The sequence below is a fragment of the Camarhynchus parvulus genome, chromosome 19, assembly GCF_901933205.1.
Source record: "Camarhynchus parvulus chromosome 19, STF_HiC, whole genome shotgun sequence".
NCBI lineage: Eukaryota > Metazoa > Chordata > Aves > Passeriformes > Thraupidae > Camarhynchus > Camarhynchus parvulus.
The window spans coordinates 9,998,334-10,017,507 of NC_044589.1; the positions used below are offsets into that span (position 1 = coordinate 9,998,334).

Genomic DNA, 19,174 nt, shown 5'->3' on the forward strand with positions numbered 1-19,174 from the left:
GCTCCATCCATCAGCGGCGACCCCGGAGCCGCCCGAGGGGGAGCGCCGGGAGGCTGCAGAGGGGAGAGCAGGAAAACAGACAGGATAAAAATCACCGAATTAGCGGGTCCCAGGGAGGGACGGCCTGCGAGAGGGCGCAGAGCCATTTTTTACGGCAGAGACAGCGGGCATGAACCGAGGATCAGCCCCTTTGACCCCGCCACTGGAAGTCACCCCTGCCTCCGGCACCCATCGCTCACGGGCCGGTGTCACTGACAGCGCAGTCACAGCCCCGGGGCCAAAGCCGCCGTGGCTGCGCACCGGGAGGGAAAACGTCCCGAGAGTGCCGCGGGGAACGCGCCGTGCCCGGGGCTGGCCGCGCTGGGACACCGCTGGTGGCACCCGGGTCCTGCCGGGGTGACCCCGCGACAGCACCCAGGGGACAAGCAGGACCCGCCGAGGGGACACGGGCCAGCGGAGCCGCCGCTGTCGCCGCCGTGCCCGGGTTCGTGGTGCCACCTCGCGGCCCGGGGATGCTCCGGGGCCACCGGACACGACAGCGGCTGCCCGGGGATGCTCAGGGCGGAACAGCCGCAGGTGACGGTAAATCACTGCCTGTGCTCCCCGGTCATGGAGACAGCTGTTGGAGGGAAGCGGAACATTAATTAAAAATAAAATGAATTTAAAATACAACTACCAACCCAATAGCTCGGGTGTTTACCAGCCCGCGGGGACGCTGTGAGTGCCCCGCGGTGGCTGCTCCGTGCTGCGTGTCCCCAGGGCACAGCCACCACCGCGGGTGTCCCCAGGGGCTGCAGGTGGGTGACAAGCCCAGGGCTCGGTGCAGGAGACATCCCCGGGCTGATTAGACCGGGCACTAAAGCAAAGCCCTTTTGTTTTCCCCACCCAGTGACCCCGGGAAGAACGGGCGGATTGTCTTTCAAACAGAGCCGATGTGGAGCTGAATGTCCCTTGCCACCTTGGCTATAAATCATCCTGCATGTGATAAGGTAATTACCTTCTCCTTGGAACTATTCATAGGAAAACCTATAAAGGGCCTGGCTTGTAAACACAACAATAAAGAGGCAGTACAATAAAACCTTGGCCAGGGTGGGGAAGGTGCTGCCTTTCCCCAGCCCCCAGCACCTCGTGCCCCACCAGGCCCTGGAGGATGGGGCTGGGGGCTGCCCTGTGGCTCTCATGGGCAGTGAGGGGTGGCACAGGACACAGCAGGGCACATCCCCTTGTCCCCAGAGGGCTGGCAAAGGGGGGTGCCCTATTGGGAATAACAGCAGCTCCCATCTGCTTCCTGGGGTGCACAAAACCAGAGATTTCTCTGTTCAGAGAGCAGCCTGACATTGAATGGGGCTGCTGGAGTACACTCAGCTCAGGTACACCCTGCTCCCAAGTGCCACAGCTGCCCCAGCATTCCAGCTGGTACAGGATGGGGGCAGCTCTAGAGATGTCAGCAACTTCGGGACAGAAATCCAGGCAAAGCTGTGCTTGCTTTCAGTGGCTCTGGGGCAGATTTCTCCCCAAGGCAGTGGAGAAACACAGGCCTGGTTCAGGTGGGGGAGCTCAAAGATGGGATCAGCTACAGCTGCAGCAGGCAGAGAGGAAAGGAGCAAGTGAAGCTGAAGTGCAAATGTGTCACGGAGCCAGGACAGGCCCAGCAGGGATGCTCAGCTCTGCCTCCATCCCAGGGTTCCAGCCTGACCACACACACAGGGCTGGTACAGCAGCAGAACTCATTCCTGACAGAGAACTGGCTCCATCCATCCATCCATCCATCCATCCATCCATCCATCCATCCATCCATCCATCCATCCATCCATCCATCCATCCATCCATCCATCCATCCATCCATCCCCTGGAAAAGGCTTCCTCACTCCAGGAAGTTTTGGATGCTCTCAGCCCTTGAGGCCTGCTGAAACCAGCGGCGAGGGTGGAAGAACAAAGCCGATGAATTTTGTATCCCCCAGAGGTTTTACGACAGGCAGGGCTTGCCCTGAGCTCTGTTCAAACATCCAGCCCAGGGTTAGGACAGCAGGCACTTAACTCTGAGAGCCCCAGAGCCCTGCTCATTCCTGGAGCTGCTGATTTGTCCCCAGCAACATCAGAGAGCTCAGCACTCCCCCAGCTATCAGCAGAGTAAGCACAGAGCAAACACAGAGTAAGTAACACCAGCAGAAAGGAATGGAAGGGGACAGAACTCCAGAACCACAAACGAATCCATGTGCTGTATGAACACCACTGCACCTCCCACAGAGGTGCTTGGAGAGCCAAAATTCCAGCCTTGGAGAACCTACTTTGAATTTTCTGGCTTAGGCAGCACAGTACCATCCAACTGGAAAGAAGGAATTGTGATTTTTTAGGAAGACAGGATGAGTGGAGGCAGCAGGGAGGCTCAGGCCAGGTGTACAGCACTGGGAACACAGACAGCTAAAGGCAAAGGCTGTTTGCTTTAAGCTATTCTTCAAATATTGGCATATTTGGGTTTATTGCAGGAACACAAGAGTGACAACATTTGCAGTGCTCTGAAAAACAAAATTCTTCCAACCCCCTGCTTTACAAACACGATTCTGGATCCTGCAGCAATAGGAAGAAAATGCTTTGAGATAAGCTGAGGGAACAGGCAGCTTTATAAAACACACAGAGGAGGAAAAGGCGTTTGTTTTCCAAGTGGAGACGCTGTGACAGCAAAGTGCACAAACCAGCCCCAGGAAGGGCAGAGTTCCCCAAACACAACAATAAAAAATAGTAACAATATAAAAAAGAAGTCCTAGAGGCATTATTAATAAAGTCTGGAACAAAATACTTAATATCAGCAGCAGGAAAAACTTTTCCTCTGGATGTCCTGTGCAAGGGAACACAGCTCTGTGCTCGCTGTGGAAGATTTGGTCACTGGAATGGGTTTCACTTCCCTCAAGCTTCTGCCAGCTCCGCGGCATTGGCGTGGAGTGTCAGGACATCCTCCAGGAACAGGGACACTCTGAGCCTGGCCTTGCCCTGCAGCTGTCTCTCCATGGCACTGAGGTGCTCGATGGCTCGCTGCAATGCTCTCTCCCTGTCGCCCAGGTCCGTGGGTGCCCCTGCCTCGCTGTCCTGCCCCGGGCAGCTCAGGTACTGCAGCACGTAGGGCCTGATGGCCTGGCCGTGCTCCCGGAGGCTGCTCCCGAGCAGGGGCAGGTCTGAGCTCCTGGCCAGCTGCAGCAGGTGCAGCAGGGCCTGGCACAGCTGGCTCCTCAGGCTGGAGCTGTACTTGAACTCCAGGAAGTCCTCGGTGTCCTCGCTCCTCTGCAGGGCCACCACCAAGGCGCTCCAGATGTGGCAGAACTGCTCCGTGGAGCCGTAGCATTCCCTCCTGCTGGGGATGGACAGGGCCATGGCTGACTTGATCCGCACTTTGAAGTTCTTGCAGGACTTGACTACAGAGGAAAGGGCACTGAAAGCTTGTGAGGCCCAAGGAGCCTCTCCTGAAAAAAAAAACCCAAAAAACTCCCTTTTTTAATCAGCCAAAATGTGCAAAACTATACATGTCTCCTGGATATTTAATGGGCTGACATTTATTGAATTTATCGTGGTTTAAATGAGAGAATCAAGGGTTATGAAATGAAATATTAGTTAAAAGAGTTAATGTCCTGAAGTTTTACAAGAGGACATTTGGCATTTATTCACACCTATAATCCCACTGTTTCCTGACGTGACAGACCCAGCTGAACGCAGCAGTTACCCCTGCACTGGCACTGAAGGAGCTGAGTCTGCTCCACTGGGCAGAGCCCTGGGAGAGCTGTGACAGCCAGACTCAGCTCCGTTGCCTTCCCCCCTCCTTCTCCACCCCAGTGGCAGCAGAGGTGATGATGTGCCCGGCCCCAAGTGCAGAGCAGCCCGGGGCAGGGGACAGGCTCTCACCCAGAGGCAGGGCAGGGTTCTTGAAGACGTTGCCCAGCGCGTAGCAGGCGTTCCAGCGCACCTTCATGGTGGCCTCGCTGCCCACCGTGGCAACCAGGGCCTGCAGGGACTCCTCGATGGCCTCCCTGAACCTGGGGTTGGCCACATGGCAGGGCTGCAGGAAATGCAGCACGTTCCCAAGGGCACGGACAGCGTTGCTCTTCACCTGGAACACACAAAAACCTCTCCGGTTTTTGGCAGGTTTGATTTGAAGCCTGCTGTGAAATCATCTCAGAGCCAGCAAGGAGCACAGCTGGAATCACACTGGGTTTTCCTAAATGCCACCAGGAAGACCATTCTCTGCAAAGGGCCACAAACCAAACCAAAACCCCTGCACTGTGGAGAGGCCCAGCCAAATTCCCTGCAATTCAAACAACACAGGAACCCAGAACATCCTCTCAGGGGAGGGTCTGAGCTGCAGCTCCCCTCAAACACTGGGGCAAAGAGACCTAAAGTAACTGGTGCCTTTTTCCTTTTCTGTTTTTAATGCAGGGGTTAATTAACTCCACCAAGCCCACCCTATTCCCCCCAGCCTTACCTTGTCTCTGTCCTTGGATGCTTCCGTGGCAGACCGCAGCAATTTGAGCAGCAGGAGATCAGAGAGCTCCTCCTGGAAGCTTTGTCCCATGGTTTCCCTGGCAGGAGAACCACCCTGTGAACACCCAGCTGGGCTGCTCCATCCCCACATCACAGATGTGATACCACCCTTTATAAAGGCCCATGAACAACCTTCACTCTTCTGAGGGCTAATATGTAAGGCAGACCTTTCTGCATGTGACCACTATGTTTATTAATTTAAAACCAAACTATCAATGCAAGAAAGCTGGTTAGCAATGGTTAAATCTGTAATAAAAAACAGAGGGCAAGGAATGGCTCAGGGGCAATTCTGTAGAAGGAATATATGATAACTATTTTCCTGTTAAAAATGTAACAGTAGGTTGGGCTTCCCTCAGTCTCTGGCTTGAGGAAGGGTTAAATATTTATTAATTTTACTTGTGTTATGTTAAAAGTAAAGGAACCATGTAATTACAGCAAGCAACACGCAAGAAATGGAAAACTGAAAAGTGAAAAGTTTTAAAGAGTCTGTCCTTAGAGTGACAGGACAAGGGGGAATGGCTTCAAACTGAGTAGGTTTAGATCAGACATTAGGAAAAACCGGATCCTTGTGAGGGTGCCCAGAGCAGCTGTGGCTGCCCCATCCCTGGAAATGTCCAGGGACAAGCTGGACAGGGCTTGGAGCAAGCTGGGATAGTGGAAGGTGTTCCCAGATGGATACAGGATGCTCAAACAGTGTCCCACACTGGCAGACACACAGGCAGAGGGTGGTTAGAAAGCAGGATCCAAGCTAAAATTCAGCTTTTTTTTGAGGTTAAGGATCACAGAATCATTTTGATTGGAAAAGCCCTTCCAGAGCATCGAGTCCAAGCTGTGCCTGATGCCCACCTTGTCCCCAGCCCAGAGCACTGAGTGCCACCTCCAGTCATTCCCTGCACACCTGCAGGGATGGGGACTCCAAACCCCCCTGGGCAGCCCCCCAGTGCCTGAGCACCCTTTCCACAGAGAATCTGCACACACAGGGCAGGGGGTGCCACGTACATGTTGATGATCAGGGTGTCTGTCAGGTTGCCCAGGGACCAGGCTGCCTTGGCACGGACGTTGGGAGACTTGTCATGGAGGGAGTTCAGGATGGCATTTGCTGTGTCTGCCACAAACATCACATCCTGCCAAAGCAAAAAGTCACACAGTTCTCAAAACACAGGTGATTTTCTTAGTAACACACTCTGCTTTTTCCAGGGAAAAGGAGAGAGAGCAGCTCTGCTCATTTACTTTTCCAGGTGACACCTTCTAATGAGCTCATGGTGCTGTCTGCAGCTTTGCCTGACCTTTAATTAACAGTCCAAGCCTGAATGCTGACCAAGTCCACCACTCTTGGGTAGCTGCTGCTGAAAAGCTTCTATGGATTATTTAATTCCATTGGTGATTTAGTTACTTTGGATTTTAACATAATTACATGGACTGCCAACCTTATACCCATCAAATCCCACTCTTAAGTAATTGCTTCTCCAGACTCCCTGTTGAACTGCCTGTCTAATCTTCTCCTCTATGGCACATTACATGTGACTATGGTAAAGGATTTTCTTTCAAAATATTTTGGAATTAAACTCCAAAGTCAGCTACTGCATATTTTTTTATTAAAATCATTCACTTAAAGGTTACATTGTAAAAACTAATCTTCCAGCTCAGCCAAGCTAAGATGATATTTTGTAGAAAAAAACCCTTTTTCCTCCAAATAAGCTTTATTTCTTAGTTTTAAGCAAAACTGAAGGCTTCCCATTAAAAACTTGTTAGAATCATAGAATCCTGGAGGTTGGAAGAGACCTCAAGGATCGAGTCCAACACCAAACTCCCCAGAGCACTGTTCCCTTCATCCCAGCTCCCCCGCACCTCTTGCAGCTCCTCCGTGCCAACCCACCCACCCAGCTCCCATCCCTGAGAGCCTGGGAGGAGCCTGACCTCTCTCCTTTCCCTCCCTCTTCTCTTTCACCTCCCTTAAAGCTGCACTGATTCTGCTCTCAAAGGCAAGAGCAGGCCTGGAGCCAGTAAGGAAAACTATAAATACACTACAGGCCAAAAGTAAAGCAAATTAACTGCAAACAAACCCATGTCCCACATCTTATGGTTCATCAGAGAATGGCTCAGAAGAAGGGATGGGCTGGCTCTGACCTGCCTGAGGCACGGGAAGAGGATGTAGACTCCCAGGGCACGGGCAGCAGCAGCTTTCACCAGGGGGTTCTCACTGTGGTTCAGGCCAAGCAGCAAAGTGACACACAGGATCTGCTGGTCACCCTGCAAGAGGAGCAGCAAGGTGACACACAGGATCTCTGTCACCCTGCAAAGTGACACACAGGATCTGCTGGTCGCCCTGCAAGAGGAGCAGCAAGGTGACACACAGGATCTCTGTCACCCTGCAAGGTGACACACAGGATCTCTGTCACCCTGCAAGGTGACACACAGGATCTGCTGGTCGCCCTGCAAGAGCAGCAGCAAGGTCAAGGTGACACACAGGATCTCTGTCACCCTGCAAGAGCAGCAGCAGTGGCAGCAGGGGGGCTGAGGGAGCTCTGTCCCACAGGGACACACAAATTCTCTCCAATTCCCTGTGTCTGAAGGAGCCTCCACTCAGAGCGTGCTCTGGATAAAGTGAATTGAGGAGTGATTCCAGGAAACAGGAATGCTTCCAGCACACAGGATCTCTGCTGTTGGGCAAGAGCAAGAAGGAAATCAGTATTAGCTCTCATGCTGAAGGAATGGCCCATCAGAGCTAACTCAGAGGATGGGCTGCTCCTGCCTCCCCTCCCTCTGTGCCCCTCGTTAACCAGGACAGGGTGAGCTCAGCCTGGCCAGGTTGTCAGCTCACCAGCCCATGACAGAAGGTCAGAGTGGGCACTGACTTGACCCCACTTGGCCACAGGGACAGGAGAGGAGATGGGATCAAAGTACAGGGGGATGAAGTACATGCTGTACTTGGAGAATTCCAGAGATACTGCTGGAGCAGCAATTCCTGGGCAAATGAGACCTGGCAGAGCACTCCCCAGCAAGGGCACAGTGACACAGAAGGAGCTGCACAATGCAGGGGGGATCCACTGCCAAGGCTTTCATGTTTAAAAGCATATTTCATGTTGCAAAGGGAAAGAAAACCACGCATGCAAATGGGTGCACAACATCAGGCCCTGGCTATTGGCTCAGCTAGCTCTTCAAAGGATTAATCAGCAGAATAACAATCCCTCAGCCCTCCCTCATGCCATGAAATCCTTGTCCTCCATCTCCTGTGCATCACTGCCAAGGCTGGGTATTCATGGCAGAGCCAAACAGCTGCTGTGACCCACAGTTTAATTGTTCTGACAGGCTAATTACTCCCAACACTGCCCTTTCCAGCCTCCAACAGTCACAACGTTCAGAAATACAAAAAAAAAAATTGGGGAAGGTTTCTTTACTTTCTCCTGGCAAGTTTTAAAAGGCTTTACACTACTGTAACCTGGTGGACAAGGACAAAGCCTCAAAGGTGAAAGCACCACATTTAAAGGTGTGTTCTCCTACCTGCAGGAGGCTGAAAGCCTCTGGTAAGATAGAAGAGAGGGCATCACAGGCACTTGTCTGGAGAGTGGCATGGGGGGAGTTCTGCAGCGTGCCAGGCAAGGGCCCATTTAACATCATCGTCCAGAAGGTCACAACCTGCAGGAGAAGCAGCCAGGTTTATCTTCTAAACTCAGCAATTAAGCCTAACTTCTTGCCTTAAAGATGATCATCATATGCTGAAATTTGAACTGCTTTAAATAGAGTTGCAATCCCACTCCTGAATCCACACAGCTGAGTGTTTTCATTTGCCTGACAATTTACATTCATAGCAAGTAACAGGAACCTGATGCTACTGAACACATTTCCTGTCTAGTAGGCTCAAAACTTAGCATGAGCCAAAGAAATTTTTAAGCTTGTCTTCTGCTCACAGAAGGAAGACTTAAACAGGCCCATATTACTCAGCTTCTGCAAACTCGGCCAACAAACAGCTAATGAATTTCTCTAAATTCACTTATATTGTGGTTCTGGCCACTCTCTCTGTACTTGTGACCAGGTTGGCACTTTAACAATGCAAATTCACCAAAATTCTGAAAGTTTTATGCAGCAGTAATGACACAGACAAAATCAGTGCTGTTCTTCCAGCTCTGAGCTACAGCAAGCATTGGGAAGAGGAGAGGCAAAGACACAGGGTTAACACCATGTAAAAGAAATAAACCCCAAGACATCTGTCCACAGACAGGAACAAGTGCCAAGTGACTGCAGGAAGCCTCCAGACACTGTCCATACTGGCACCCACAGAGCTGCAGCCTGAGTGCCTTGCTGCCTCCCTGCAGTTATGTGTCTGTGTGTGCCAGGGACTGTGCAGAGGGCAGGGAAGGAGCTCAGGGAGGGAATCTCACACTTACCACGCTGACAGGCACCCTCTGCTCGGGGGCAGTGGGGGAGTCAGGTTTGTGCTGCTGCAGGACACCCGTGCCCAGCTCCTCCAGAAGCTACAGACAACAAAAGGCAAGGGGGTTTTCATCAGGGGTGACTCATGGAGCTACAGAACCTGCATCTACTCATCAGGAAACAAAAAGAAAAGATTCAGTACTGGTTTGGGCTGTTCTGTCCCTGCTATGACTGGAATTAGAGGAAAAGCCTTTCTAGAGGAAAAATTCTCCAGCAAGCACAGCATAACAAACCACTGCACAAAGAGGAAATCTTTGGGTCACAGAGCCCAGTCCCTGCCCCAGCTGATGCTCAGCCAGGGAAGCACCAGTGCTGTGGTCCTTGCACTTCCCAAGCTTCCTGGTGACTCAGCAGAGCAACAAAATTCTGCTGAGACTTCACGACTGGAAGCTGAAGGTGCATTTCTCAAAGTGTCAGGGTACTGCATTTCTGTATCACACTCACAGATGCTCTGAATATTCAGCACCACTCATCTGCATTTGCAAAGGACCCAGACAGATAAAACTGACTGGTAACACAACGTTGAGGTGTCTCCTGCTCTTACTTTGGCTCCATGAAGCTGAATGGATGGATCCATTTCTTCCATGCATCTGCAAGCCACTTCTCCAAGTCCCAGGAAATAGCTCTGAGCCATAGGGAAATAACCTTTCACAAGAAGAGCCAACACCTAAACACAGACAAAAGAAATTCTATTCAGCATTTCTTCCTTCTGTTTGCCCAAAATATCCCAACTACACACTGAAATGAAGTTAATGGGCTAATCAACCCTGGCACCATATCCTGAGCTCTGATGTAACAGATACACCTTGCAGCACAACTTCTGGAATACCAGAGCTGATTAAAAGCCTCCTTGTTCCATTTTATTGTTCAAAGAAGAGCCACAGAAGCACGATCAGGTAGCAAGGCCATGAATTATTTAGTGTAAGTGAGGGCTCCTGTAGCCAAAAAAACTGAGAGCAAGACATTCTGTGCCTCCTGTAACACTGCTGCTGCCTTCTGTGAAGCTGGATTTAACAAATATTTACTGTTCCAGAAAAAGAGTGAGACTTCTGGGGATGCTTGTTCCAAAGTCTTACCCTTTGCTGTAGCTACATGAATTAAAACAAAGCCAAATTAAAACAAAGCCTCAGCATCCACAGGTACTCCCTGAGTCACTCCATAGCTCCTTGCAGACTGTTTTCTCACTTCAGGGCTCTTCCCCACTGTTTTCTACCAAAACTTTAATTTGGATTCTGTATGGAGGAGTTTGCATGGGGAAGACTCACAGTCTGCCAGCACACACCCCCAGATAATATTGAAAAAAATACAGAAGATAAAACATCCCAGGCAGATGAACTCACTGCAGCAGGTTTGCAGTGAAGATAAAACTCCCAGGCAGATGAACTCACTGCAGCAGGTTTGCAGTGAAGATAAAACTCCCAGGCAGATGAACTCACTGCAGCAGGTTTGCAGTGAAGATAAAACTCCCAGGCAGATGAACTCACTGCAGCAGGTTTGCAGTGGGACAGTCCCGCTGTGGCCACAAGACTGAAACATTTCTCCCTGAGCCACAGCAGCTCAGCCCCACTGCAGCAGCAATCAGTGAGAAATCTCCTGGGAGAGCAGGGAGCAAAGGGACCCCAGGAGTGAGGGGGCAGCTGGAGCGAGGCAGGAGCAGCCCTCCCACCTGCAGGGCCTCCAGGCGCAGGGGACACGGCTCGTAGACGCTGCCCAGGGAGGGGAAGGTGGCATCGCTGTCAGAGCAGGAATCCTCCCGGGGCAGGACGACCAGGGACACGCACAGGCACAGCAGCCAGCAGGGCTCAGGGGCGGCACAGCCTGCAGGGCTGCCCTGGGGGCTCTCCCCTGCCCAGGGCACTGCCTTCCTCCACTGCTCACGCCCGGGGGTTGCACTGCCGCTGCTGCTCAGCCCTGAGGAGCTGGGCTGCTGCAGGAGCAGCTGCACCTCTGGCAAAGGTGCCTGCACTGAAACGATTGCCCCCAGCAGGGTGAGGCTGGAAACTCGAACGTTGACGTCTGCAAGAGAAAATGGGGAGAAAAGAAAAAGCAAAAAAAGCTCCATTAGAACCTCATCGACAGCCCAGCATCCTCTCTCAGATAGATTATAACATATAACCATCCACTGCCTCTGAATTTTGAATTATGGAGCACAGAGGTGGGGAGCAATACAGCAGAGAGAATGCAAACCTTTGTGAGAGATGTAGGGCTTGATCTGGTTCCACACCCGGGTAAGCAGCCCGGGTTTCAATCTGCTGTAGGGGGCATTGGAAACCAAGTTTGCAAGGCACTGAAACAGAGAAAGGTGCTGGTTACAATGTCAGCCTGGCCTCCAACAGGTCTGTTTTTACATTTGTAATTTAGGCCACTCAGGCAGCTCATTATCTGAGGGCACCTGAAAAAAGCCACCCCAATTATCTGCTGTGTGAACACTGGATACAAACTTGGTTCCTAAGAACAAGGATTTAACTACTGTGAGGTGGCACAAAGACCAAGGAATTTTGATAGCCCATGGAAGGATTTGTCAATTTGGATTCCAGTTTTAAAGTGAATGTAAGTCTTCAGAATAATTTTGTAGGTTCATTCAGCTCCAAAAAGACTAAAAAATGCATAAAAAAGAGAATTGTGCTGAAAAGAAACCCTGAGACTCTGGATGGAACTCTGAGGAACCTGGTCTAATGAAAGGTGTCTCTGTCTACAGCAGGGGATTGAAAGGTGATCTTTAAGGACCCTTCCAACCCAAACCATTCTGTAATTCCATGATTCTGTAGGATGACTCAGTGAACTCTTGTGAGATGACAAAGGTCTGTCTGCCACCACTACCACCTCACATCTCACAGCAATTCTGTGTACTCTTTCTTCAGGACTTAATCTAGAGATCAGTGGGAGCATGTGGCACATCTGCAGGTACCTTGATTATTTGTGTCAGTGTCTGAGAGGAGGACTCTGCCACCAGGGCCAGCAGCAGGCAGCGGTGCAGCTCCCGGATGCTGGAGGCAATGGTGACAGAGAAGGGAGTAAAAGCTCTCTTGTGGTCATTGGCATCTTCAGCCACAGACAGGAACTGCTTAGAACCTTCCAGGAAGGCTGAGAGGACTTGAAGAGCACAGGCACGTGTCTGAAATGATAAAACATTTGTGATATCTTTTAGCACCTCCTTTGAGCAGGTGGAGAATTTTAAAATATATGAAATCCTCTCTAGAAAGAGAAAATTCAACTCCAACTATCATTTTTTCATAACTTTAGGCAATACAGAACCAATTCTTTGTTTCCTTAGCCAATGCTTCCTATTTAGTTCTTGGGCAGTAGCCAAATACTTACTGAAGGCCAGAGAAGACAACTCCTAAGATTAATGGGGGAAAACAGAACAATTTTTGTACTCAGAAGTGCCTCACCTTTGGAGAAGGGTCCTTCAGAGCAATAGTCATCAGGGACACAGACTGGGGGCTGCCAATACCAGGGGCATCAGGAACAAATGCTGACCAGTAGCCATACAGAACTCTCTTTTCTATTGACTTTATAGTGGAGAGGAAACAGGCCAGAGCCCCTTGGCGAACATTGGCTTGGTAAGACCTTAAACACAAACAAGAAGATTAATGAAAACAGCAGGGACAAGGGATGGGCTCCACCTCTTTCATGTATTTTAGTGGCTGGCTGTGAGACGAAATCTTTTAAACCAAGAACAGGAAGAGGAAGAACAAATTTACTTCCACACCAACACAAATTACTGCCTTCCAATTTTTTCGTACCATCTCATAAATCAAAAGGGAAAGTGATTCCCTCAGCAGTTTTGCTGAAGAACAAAGGATGGTGTGGAAGGGTTCTGTGGTTCCCACATGCGTTTGTGCACAGCATCACCTCCCTTTGCTCTCTATAAACCCATGGCACCGTTCTGTGGATCTGTGTGTTTATGTGCATCACCTCCCTCTGCCCTGTATGAACACAAGGCACTGCTCTGTGGCTCCCATGTGTGTTTATGAGCACAGCATTCACCTCCCTCTGCTCTGTATGAACACAAGGCACTGCTCTGTGGCTCCCATGTGTGTTTATGAGCACAGCATTCACCTGCCTCTGCTCTGTATGAACACAAGGCACTGCTCTGTGGCTCCCATGTGTGTTTATGTGCACAGCATTCACCTCACTTTGCTCTGTATGAACCCATGGCACTGCTCTGTGGATCCCACATGTGTTTGTGTGCACAGCATTCACCTCCCTCTGCTCTGTATGAACCCATGGCACTGCTCTGTGGCTCCCATGTGTGTTTATGAGCACAGCACTCACCTCACTTTGCTCTGTATTCCCCCCTCAGTGTCAGAGTACTCTGACTCGCTGCTGCTGAGGCGTTTGCAGGGCTGGCAGCTCGGGGGGTCCTTCCCAGCACACACGTCTGACACACGAGGCCGAGGCTCGGGGCAAGGGCTGCTCTGCACATCCCCCAGCTGCAATTTCACCATGTCTGCTCCCAGCGCTGACTCTTCTCCTGCATCCCCTGAATCTTCTCTTCCTTCTTCTCCATACTCTCCCTTCTTTTGTTTCCCTTTGCACTTTTTTCTTCGGCTCTAAGACAAAAAATTGATTTTTTTAGGCAATGCTTAACAAACACATAAATGCAGTTACATGTCTCTGCAATACTCCACACACAGTCAGTCTTTAGTATCTGAGTTTTTAAATTCTTCAACAAGCACAAAATTTCAGTAACACCTAAGTAAACAGTTTATAACTGAATAGCCTCAAAACCTAACTTTTGACTTCTTCATCACTAAAGCAAAATATATCCAAGGAAACTTTCAGCTAAAAATCATATTTCACACAAAGAACAACACTAAATACTTCTGTAGTTCTTTTAGATTTACAGTAGGTAACACTAAGTAACCTTCCTTTTCAGCATCTAAATAAAAACAAGTCAACATGACTAGATAACCTTATTTTCTCTAATGTCTTTCAGATAATCAGTAATCCGAAGTATTCACACGTTAAAAAATAACCTGTAGAAGGATTGAGCAGAACAGATGAGGCAAGAAATCAGTCTTAAATGAACTTGACTTCCCTAAGAAAGAGTCAAACGATTGTGCAAGTGTTAGGATAGAAAACGTGACTTATAAAATCAAAAGCTTTGGCGAGTTTGCACGCAGCAATCCCGTGCCTGCAGGCCAGGAATTCTTGGCTCTGGATGAATAATTGTTGCACAGAGCTTAACTGAGGGAAGCCAAGCCCTGCAGAGCCATTTGTCCCTGTCACCTGAGTTCCCAAAGCAATTTTACTCAGTGCAGAATTTGTAATCATCACCTTTGAAGCAAAGAATTAAACGTGCCACATGCTCAGGACGTGAAGAGCCACCAATACCATGAGAGGTAAGACACAACACAACAAACAGGCTGGAGAACCAGGAGCAGCCCAGCTTACCCCTGTCTGCTTAGAGGTGGCTGGTTCTGACTGCTCCTGCTTGACAGGTGACCTTTTATCATACTGAGGTAAAGGAGCAGGGTACAGGGCTGTGGGCACCTCTATGCTCAGTCCTGGCAGCCCATGGAACATGCATTTCTGCAACAGGAACACAAAGGTTAGAGTTTTGTCCTTTTCTCATGCACAGATTTACTGAATTCACCAATTTCAGCTGTGCTCCTTTCCCCAGGTCCTGCCTCTCCTGTGTATAACATCTCCATGCAACATCTGAAATCCATCTACATGTACAAGGATTTTAAGTAGATGCAAAAAGCCCCAAGCCTCCCATCTCCCTCTCACATTCTGCTGTGGGAAGTGCAGTGAAGATGCTGTGAGAGAAACTCAGTATATTTTTCTTTAACATCTCACACTCCATTTCCCCCATGCTCAGGCTTCTCTGCTCCCCCTTGTTCACCTTCTACTGTTTCCCACTTAACAGCACCTGGAACCTCCCAGGGGCTGCCTCTTCCTCCAGGTGGATTTAAGGATTTACCTTTAACACTGCCAGAAGAGCTCCAATTTGGTCAATTTGCATCAGTTTCATCTTCCCACCATTGAGAAGCGACTGGACACCTTTCAGTGCACTTTGCAGTAACTGAAAATAAAGAATTATTTACTTTTCCCTCCCAAAATGCTGCAGGTTCATATCTTTCAAGTAACTTTCTAGGCAGCTACAGTTTTGCTCAATTGGGACAGTAATGTGATAAATTATGGACTCTTAAGGCAAAATCCTAATTGACAACATTCCAAATTCCATATATTCCAGCAGCACAACCTCCTAATTAGAGTATTTTAGACAATTAGACTCACACTTACCATGCAAAAAGTGATGTCATCCACATCAGTGGTTTTTGAAGATTGCAGAACAATTAGGAAAGTTTGAAAACAGACACTTCTGTAGGACTCATCCAGGTACGGCTGCCCAGGGACACTAAAATTAGAGCAGGAGGAGACACAAGGCTGGTTCACAGTCTGTCCACAGGTTTGTAAAGTTACACAAAGTCCCACCCAAGCCCCTGTTAGCCTGCAGAGGATGGCTGGATGGAAAGGGATGGATGGAAAGGGATGGATGGAAAGGGATGGATGGATGGAAAGGGATGGAAAGGGATGGATGGAAAGGGATGGAAAGGGACGGACGGATGGATGGATGGATGGATGGATGGATGGATGGATGGATGGATGGATGGATGGATGGATGATAGAAAGGGGTCAGCTCTACCACACAGAGGACAAAAGGAAATCTTCTGCATGAAAAACCAGGCAGCACAAAGCTTTTCTTTTCTTCCCCAAACTAACCCCTGTAACATTATTTCTGGAAGACTGAGAGTTAGGGGTTTATGCACAGCTAAAGCTCTGCATTCCCAATTCATGCACCTACACCCTGTGCTGGCAGATGTACACCTTCTAACCCCCCAGAAAAGGGCTGTACCCACCTGAGACACAGGTTGGCCATGCTGCGCACGGCTGCCCTCCTGAGCTCCACGTCAGGCTGGGCAGGGTCACTGAACTGCAGCAGGAGCCCAGCCTTGCCCAGCAGATCCGGGAGGAACTGAAAACAAACCACCAAGAGCCATTAGGGGTCAGTGCTCCTCCCTCAGCCTCCTGGGCCTGCTGTTTGGGGGCTGAATATCATGGGAGGTGGCTGGAGCCTGGCTGGACACCAGATGCCCACCAAAGCTGCCCCTCAGATGGGCAGGGGAGAGAAAACATAAGGAAAGGCTTATGAATTGGGACAAGGAGAGGTCACCCACTGATAACCATCATGGGCAGAGCAGACCTAACTTAGTGAAATTAATTGAATTCATTACCAATCAAAAATCAAAGCACGATAATGAGAAGTAAAACAAACCTAAAAATTCTCAGCTGCAATTTCAAATTCCAGACACAGATTTTTGTTTATAGAAACAGTATGAAAACCTTAATTCCTTAAGTGCTCTTATTTTGTGTTAAGAAAGGACAGAGTTGAGCACAGTTCAGCTGAGTCCCAGTTTATGCTCTCTTCCCAGACATGAAGCTGAGCTAGGAACAACTGCTGCACCAAACTGCTGCCACTCCATGGGCTACAAGCCCACACAAGCTGGCAGCTCCCAAGCTGTGAGCATCACCACCCCATGCTCAGCCCAACAGCAGAGACTGCTTTGCAAGCTGCCACGAGCTGCTGACAGCAGGTGGATTCAGCTTTTCAAACTCTGTCAGCTGCAGCAACAAGGAGCTCACACAGGATTGATACCTGAGAGCCTCTGAGCAAAAGCCCTGATCTGGTTACAGGATGGATTTCTGCATCCTCACTGGAGCCTGCCTGGGGAGTTATGTGCAATTTCAAGCTCCCCATGGTCTTCCTGCCTGAGGCACAGGGTGGTCGGTCTGCAGGCTAAGCCTGTGCCCTTATTTAATGGTGATTCCAACAGCTGCAGCCTGCAGGTAAAGAGTATTCCACATGGGAATAATAATTATTAATAAATACAACTGAAATTCATCTTTCCCCTAAATATCAACCACTATTTAAATGGGATCTGATCTTAGCATGAAAGGTAACACAATTTGAGAACGTTTTTATTCTTTCTCTCTGGAAAAAATAAAGTATAAACAGCAGTGGTGCAAATACTTTTGTTGTTACTTTCTCTCTGTTTGTAAACTCACCTTCTGACACTTAGGCCCATTATTGTAAACAAGAGCTGCTAAGGCTTGCAGAATTTCAACATGTGTCCAGGAGCTGCACTGCCTCAGAGCAGAGATGCAGTAGGAGAGAAGGAAATTCAAGCTCTGCTCATCAACCATCACCTGTTGTAACAGAAAAGGTCAAGATAAACATCATCTTGTACTGCTGCAGTTCAATAAACCCTCAGAAATTGGTTAGAGATTCAGGTGATCTGGCTGTTAAAATCACACAGCAGAAATCATACCTGACCAGAAATTGATAAATCTGTACAAGTCTCCTAAAACCAAGACTATTTCTCATGGTGAATCACTTCTAACTGAGAGGTGGTTTTATGAGGAACCATGCTAAAGCAAGATCAGAAGCTCAGCTACCCAAAAATAAGTAATACAGTGAAAATCCAAGAAACTCTGCCTGAAGGTTGGCTCCACAGCCCTGGAAAAAGACAGAGTTCCCCTGGCTTATTTGAGGGAATGGCCAAGCCCTTCCTACCTGATATCTGTTGAGTAACTGATGGATAAGCTGGCAGACTTTGCTGACAAGATGTTCCTGATCAAGGGGAACCAACTGACAGCCTTGGACAAGCACAGCACAAACATCCTGGAAGAGAAAGCCTCAGTTTATTATTTAGGGACTACAAAGACAGCAATAGTGGCTCAAGAAAAATACCAAGTTAGATCAAGGAGCAGAAGAGTACTGTCCAGAAATTAATTAATTCCAAAGTGCAAAGTAAGCCTGCTTTGGAAACAAAATGAAGGCAAACCAGCGTAATAATGAAGTACTGTGTGTTGCCAATGGAGCAGCATCCATGTGGCTCATCTAGACTGCTCAGCTTTCAAGGGCTTGCTTTAAGGCTTAAAAAATTACTATTTTTCCAACATCAAACCATGAAAATTGCCGAGTCCCACCCAGTGGTGTCACCCACATCTCCACCGGGCAGTGCTTCGGCACAGGGCAGCAGAGCTCAGCAGCACCGGGGAAGGGCCCGGGGGAAGGTGGGCAGAGGGAACGTCCCGCCCGCAGCGGGGGGAACGCGGACGGAACCCTCGGGGCTCCCGAGGAGGGGACACGGGGGTAGCACAGGGGGGCACAGGGATGGGCACAGCCGCAGCACGCCGTCCCCACAGCGGCCCCCGCCCAGCCCCGCCACACGTGCGCTCCCACACGGGCACGGCCGCCTCCTCCTCCTCCTCCTCCTGCTCCCCCCCGCGCGGACACAGCGGCAGTGCCGGTGCCCATCCCGCGGTACCTGCGGGCCGGGCGGGGCCGCGGGCTCGGGCCCGCAGCTCTCCGAGATGAGCTGGTCGAAGAGCAGGTGCAGCTCCGTGCGGCGGCCGCCGCCGTCGGGCCGGGCCCGCAGCGCGCCCAGCCGCGCCACGCAGCGCCGCAGCGACCCGGCCGGGCCCGGCTCCGCGGGCTCCACTGGCTGCCCCGGCCCCGCCATGGCCTGTGACCCGGCCGGGCCCGGCTCCGCCGGCTGCCCCGGCTCCGCCGGCTGTCCCGGCCCCGCCGCCGCCATGGCCCGCGCCCCGCCCCGCCGCTATGGCAACCGGAGCCCTTCCGGGGCGGCCGCGGCTACGGCGGCCCGGCGGGCCCGGCGGCGCTGGGGGCCGGGCAGGGCCGGGCAGGGCCCGCGGCAGGTGGCGGTGCCCGCCCGCCTGTGGGACAGCCCGGGGCTGCGGGAACAGCAGCAGTGTTCCACCGCAGGGTCACCCAGCGTGGGACAGCCCCTCGAGAGCAAGGCGGCCGTCACTGACCGTGTCCCCAAGTGCCACATCCACGCGGCTTTTAAATCCCCCCAGGGATGGGGACTCTGCCCGTGCCAGGCGTGTTGCATGGACAAGTTTTCCCGGCATCCGATGTGAATCTTGCCTGGTGTGGAGGATGTGATGGCTGTAAGCCAAAATCAGGTGCTGTGCTGTGTGTGAGAGGCTGCTCCTGTCACATACCCTGTCCCAGCCCTGACCGTACCCAGTTCAGGCCAGACAGAGAACGTGGTGCCATCACACAGCTCTGGGGACACCGGGACCAGTGGCTGTGAACAGGAACCTGCTCCCCTTAAGGGGGTGGGATCTGCATTAACGTCTCGCTGACAGATAACATCAAATTACCATTCCCTGT

At 50.6% G+C, this 19,174-nt stretch overlaps 1 protein-coding gene across 2 annotated transcripts; it reads right to left on the reverse strand.

The window, feature by feature from the left end:
- Window positions 1-2,460: 2,460 nt before the first annotated feature.
- On the reverse strand, window positions 2,461-18,600 carry HEATR6 (HEAT repeat containing 6). 2 transcript variants are annotated; one of them, XM_030962884.1, is made up of 20 exons: window positions 18,303-18,600; window positions 17,546-17,653; window positions 17,038-17,178; window positions 15,831-15,946; window positions 15,214-15,328; window positions 14,891-14,992; window positions 14,359-14,496; window positions 13,237-13,514; window positions 12,351-12,528; window positions 11,867-12,073; window positions 11,146-11,245; window positions 10,625-10,974; window positions 9,503-9,625; window positions 8,913-8,999; window positions 8,029-8,163; window positions 6,655-6,777; window positions 5,527-5,651; window positions 4,469-4,565; window positions 3,892-4,096; window positions 2,461-3,455 (listed from the first exon to the last, which is right to left on the reverse strand). In XM_030962884.1, exons 1-20 carry the CDS (start codon window positions 18,570-18,572, stop codon window positions 2,905-2,907), a joined length of 3,549 nt encoding a protein of 1,182 aa, XP_030818744.1. In that variant the 5' UTR covers window positions 18,573-18,600; the 3' UTR covers window positions 2,461-2,904. The 2 variants fall into 2 exon arrangements, with proteins under 2 accessions (XP_030818744.1, XP_030818745.1); XM_030962885.1 differs by having other exon boundaries at window positions 3,276-3,455; window positions 3,953-4,096.
- Between the last annotated feature and the right edge of the window lie 574 nt (window positions 18,601-19,174).

Coding starts and splice junctions, on each gene's coding strand:
- HEATR6 (XM_030962884.1), bottom strand. CDS start 18,572: ATGGCGGCGGCGGGGCCGGGACAGCCGGCGGAGCCGGGGCAGCCGGCG. Junction 17,179..17,545: donor AGTTACTCAACAGATATCAG/GTAGGAAGGGCT, acceptor CTGTTACAACAG/GTGATGGTTGATGAGCAGAG. Junction 4,566..5,526: donor GACACCCTGATCATCAACAT/GTACGTGGCACC, acceptor TTCTCCTGCCAG/GGAAACCATGGGACAAAGCT.